Raw genomic sequence first — 1,679 nt, 5'->3', positions numbered from 1 at the left:
TTAAATTCCTCATTTTTATCCCCTTTTCTGTATCTAATGCCCCATTTTCACCCTTCCCTGGTTTAAATCCCCCTCTCACCTGTCTGAGCTGGCTGAGGTCGGATTTGTTGCCCACCAGCACCACGGGGGTGTCGTCGTTGCGGCGCACGCGGTAAATGAGCTGCTTGAAATCGCGAACCTCGTGGAAACTGCGCCGGTCCGTGATGGAGTAACAGATGATGAACCCCTCACCAGCACGCATGTACTGATCCCTCATGGCTGTGAACTCCGCCTGGGGCACAAAATCGGGGACAAATCAGGAAAAAATCACATTTTGCGGTGAAAAATTCACCTCCTGTGCTGTGAATTCACCTCAGAACCCGCTGGGTGAATGCGCGGCATTGACGTCCCACAATCGAGAGTTTGGGGTGATCCCCGGTAACAGAAACCCCACTAAGATGGGATTGACCAGGGAAAAACCCGAGCTTAAGTCAAGTTTAAGGTACTGGCAGCAACAAAAAGAGCTCAAAATCCCAAAATTTGGGAAAAAAAGAGACTTTTTTTGTAGGATTTCAGACGGCACTGAGATGGGATTTACCAGAGAAAAACTCGAGTTTTTGGGGTCAGTTTTGTAGGATTTCTGTCCCCACTGAGCTGAGATTTCTCCGCTCCCTGATGGAGTAACAGATGATGAAACCCTCACCAGTGCACATGTACTGATCCCTCATGGCCGTGAACTCAGCCTGGGACACAAAATCATGAAAAAAATCACATTTTTGGTTTTTTTTAGGGTGAAAAATACACTCTGAACCCGCTGGGTGAATGCGCGGCATCGGCATCCCACAATCGAGAGTTTGGGGTGATCCCCGAGGTTCTCCGGGCACAAAAACCCCACTGAGATGGGATTGACCAGGGGAAAACTCGAGTTTAAGTCAAGTTTAAGGTGCTGGCAACAAGAAAACGCTCACAAAAAGAAAAGGAGCTCAAAACCCCAAAATTTGGAATAAAAAAGATACATTTTTCGCAGGATTTCTGTCCCCACTGAGATGGTGAAAAACTCGAGTTTTTGGGTCAGTTTTGTGGGATTTCTGTCCCCACTGAGATGGTGAAAAATTCGAGTTTTTTGGGTCAGTTTTGTAGGATTTCTGTCCCCACTGAGCAGGGATTTACCCGCTCGCTGATGCAGAAACCCTCACTGGCGTGCACATACTGATCCCTCATGGCCGTGAACTTCGCCTGGGGCACAAAATCAGGGAAAAATGGGGAAAAAATGAGAAAAAAAAGACATTTTTTGGGTTTTTTGTTCACCAATGRCTGGTATTGATCACCTGGCCCGCCGTGTCCAGGATGTCCAGGTTGGCCGGTTCGTCGTCGATGCGGATCCGGATTTTGTAGGCGTCCTCTGAAAAATCCCAGATCAGCAAAAATGGGGGGATAAAGCACAGAACTCATCAAAAATCATATCCACTAGTTATATTTACAGATATTTACATATCTAATCATTAATATATTCTATTGATTGTATTTTATATTTATATATTYATATATTTATATTGGTTATAATATATATTATAAATATGTACTTATTATAAATACCACACACATATAAACATATCTATCTACAAACAGATTTTATACATAAATACCTTTATAAATATGTATTTTTATATGGAATTATAATTATTATATTCTATAAATAT

The 1,679-nt window shown here is 42.9% G+C and overlaps 1 protein-coding gene across 1 annotated transcript; it reads right to left on the bottom strand.

The window, feature by feature from the left end:
• Nucleotides 1–79: 79 nt before the first annotated feature.
• Nucleotides 80–1,426, bottom strand: LOC130588528 (GTP-binding protein Rit1-like; the record flags this gene model as incomplete). Its single annotated transcript, XM_057389442.1, has 2 exons — nt 80–271; nt 1,308–1,426. Coding segments are annotated over 2 exons (311 nt in total), but the record flags the coding sequence as incomplete, so codon positions are not given.
• Nucleotides 1,427–1,679: the final 253 nt, after the last annotated feature.

This window comes from Malurus melanocephalus, unplaced genomic scaffold (genome assembly GCF_030028575.1).
Source record: "Malurus melanocephalus ecotype Western Australia unplaced genomic scaffold, MMel_1.1 scaffold_6003, whole genome shotgun sequence".
NCBI classification, from domain to species: Eukaryota; Metazoa; Chordata; class Aves; order Passeriformes; family Maluridae; genus Malurus; species Malurus melanocephalus.
Note: the sequence above shows the minus strand (reverse complement) of the source record. Positions and strands in the feature narration are given on the sequence as shown.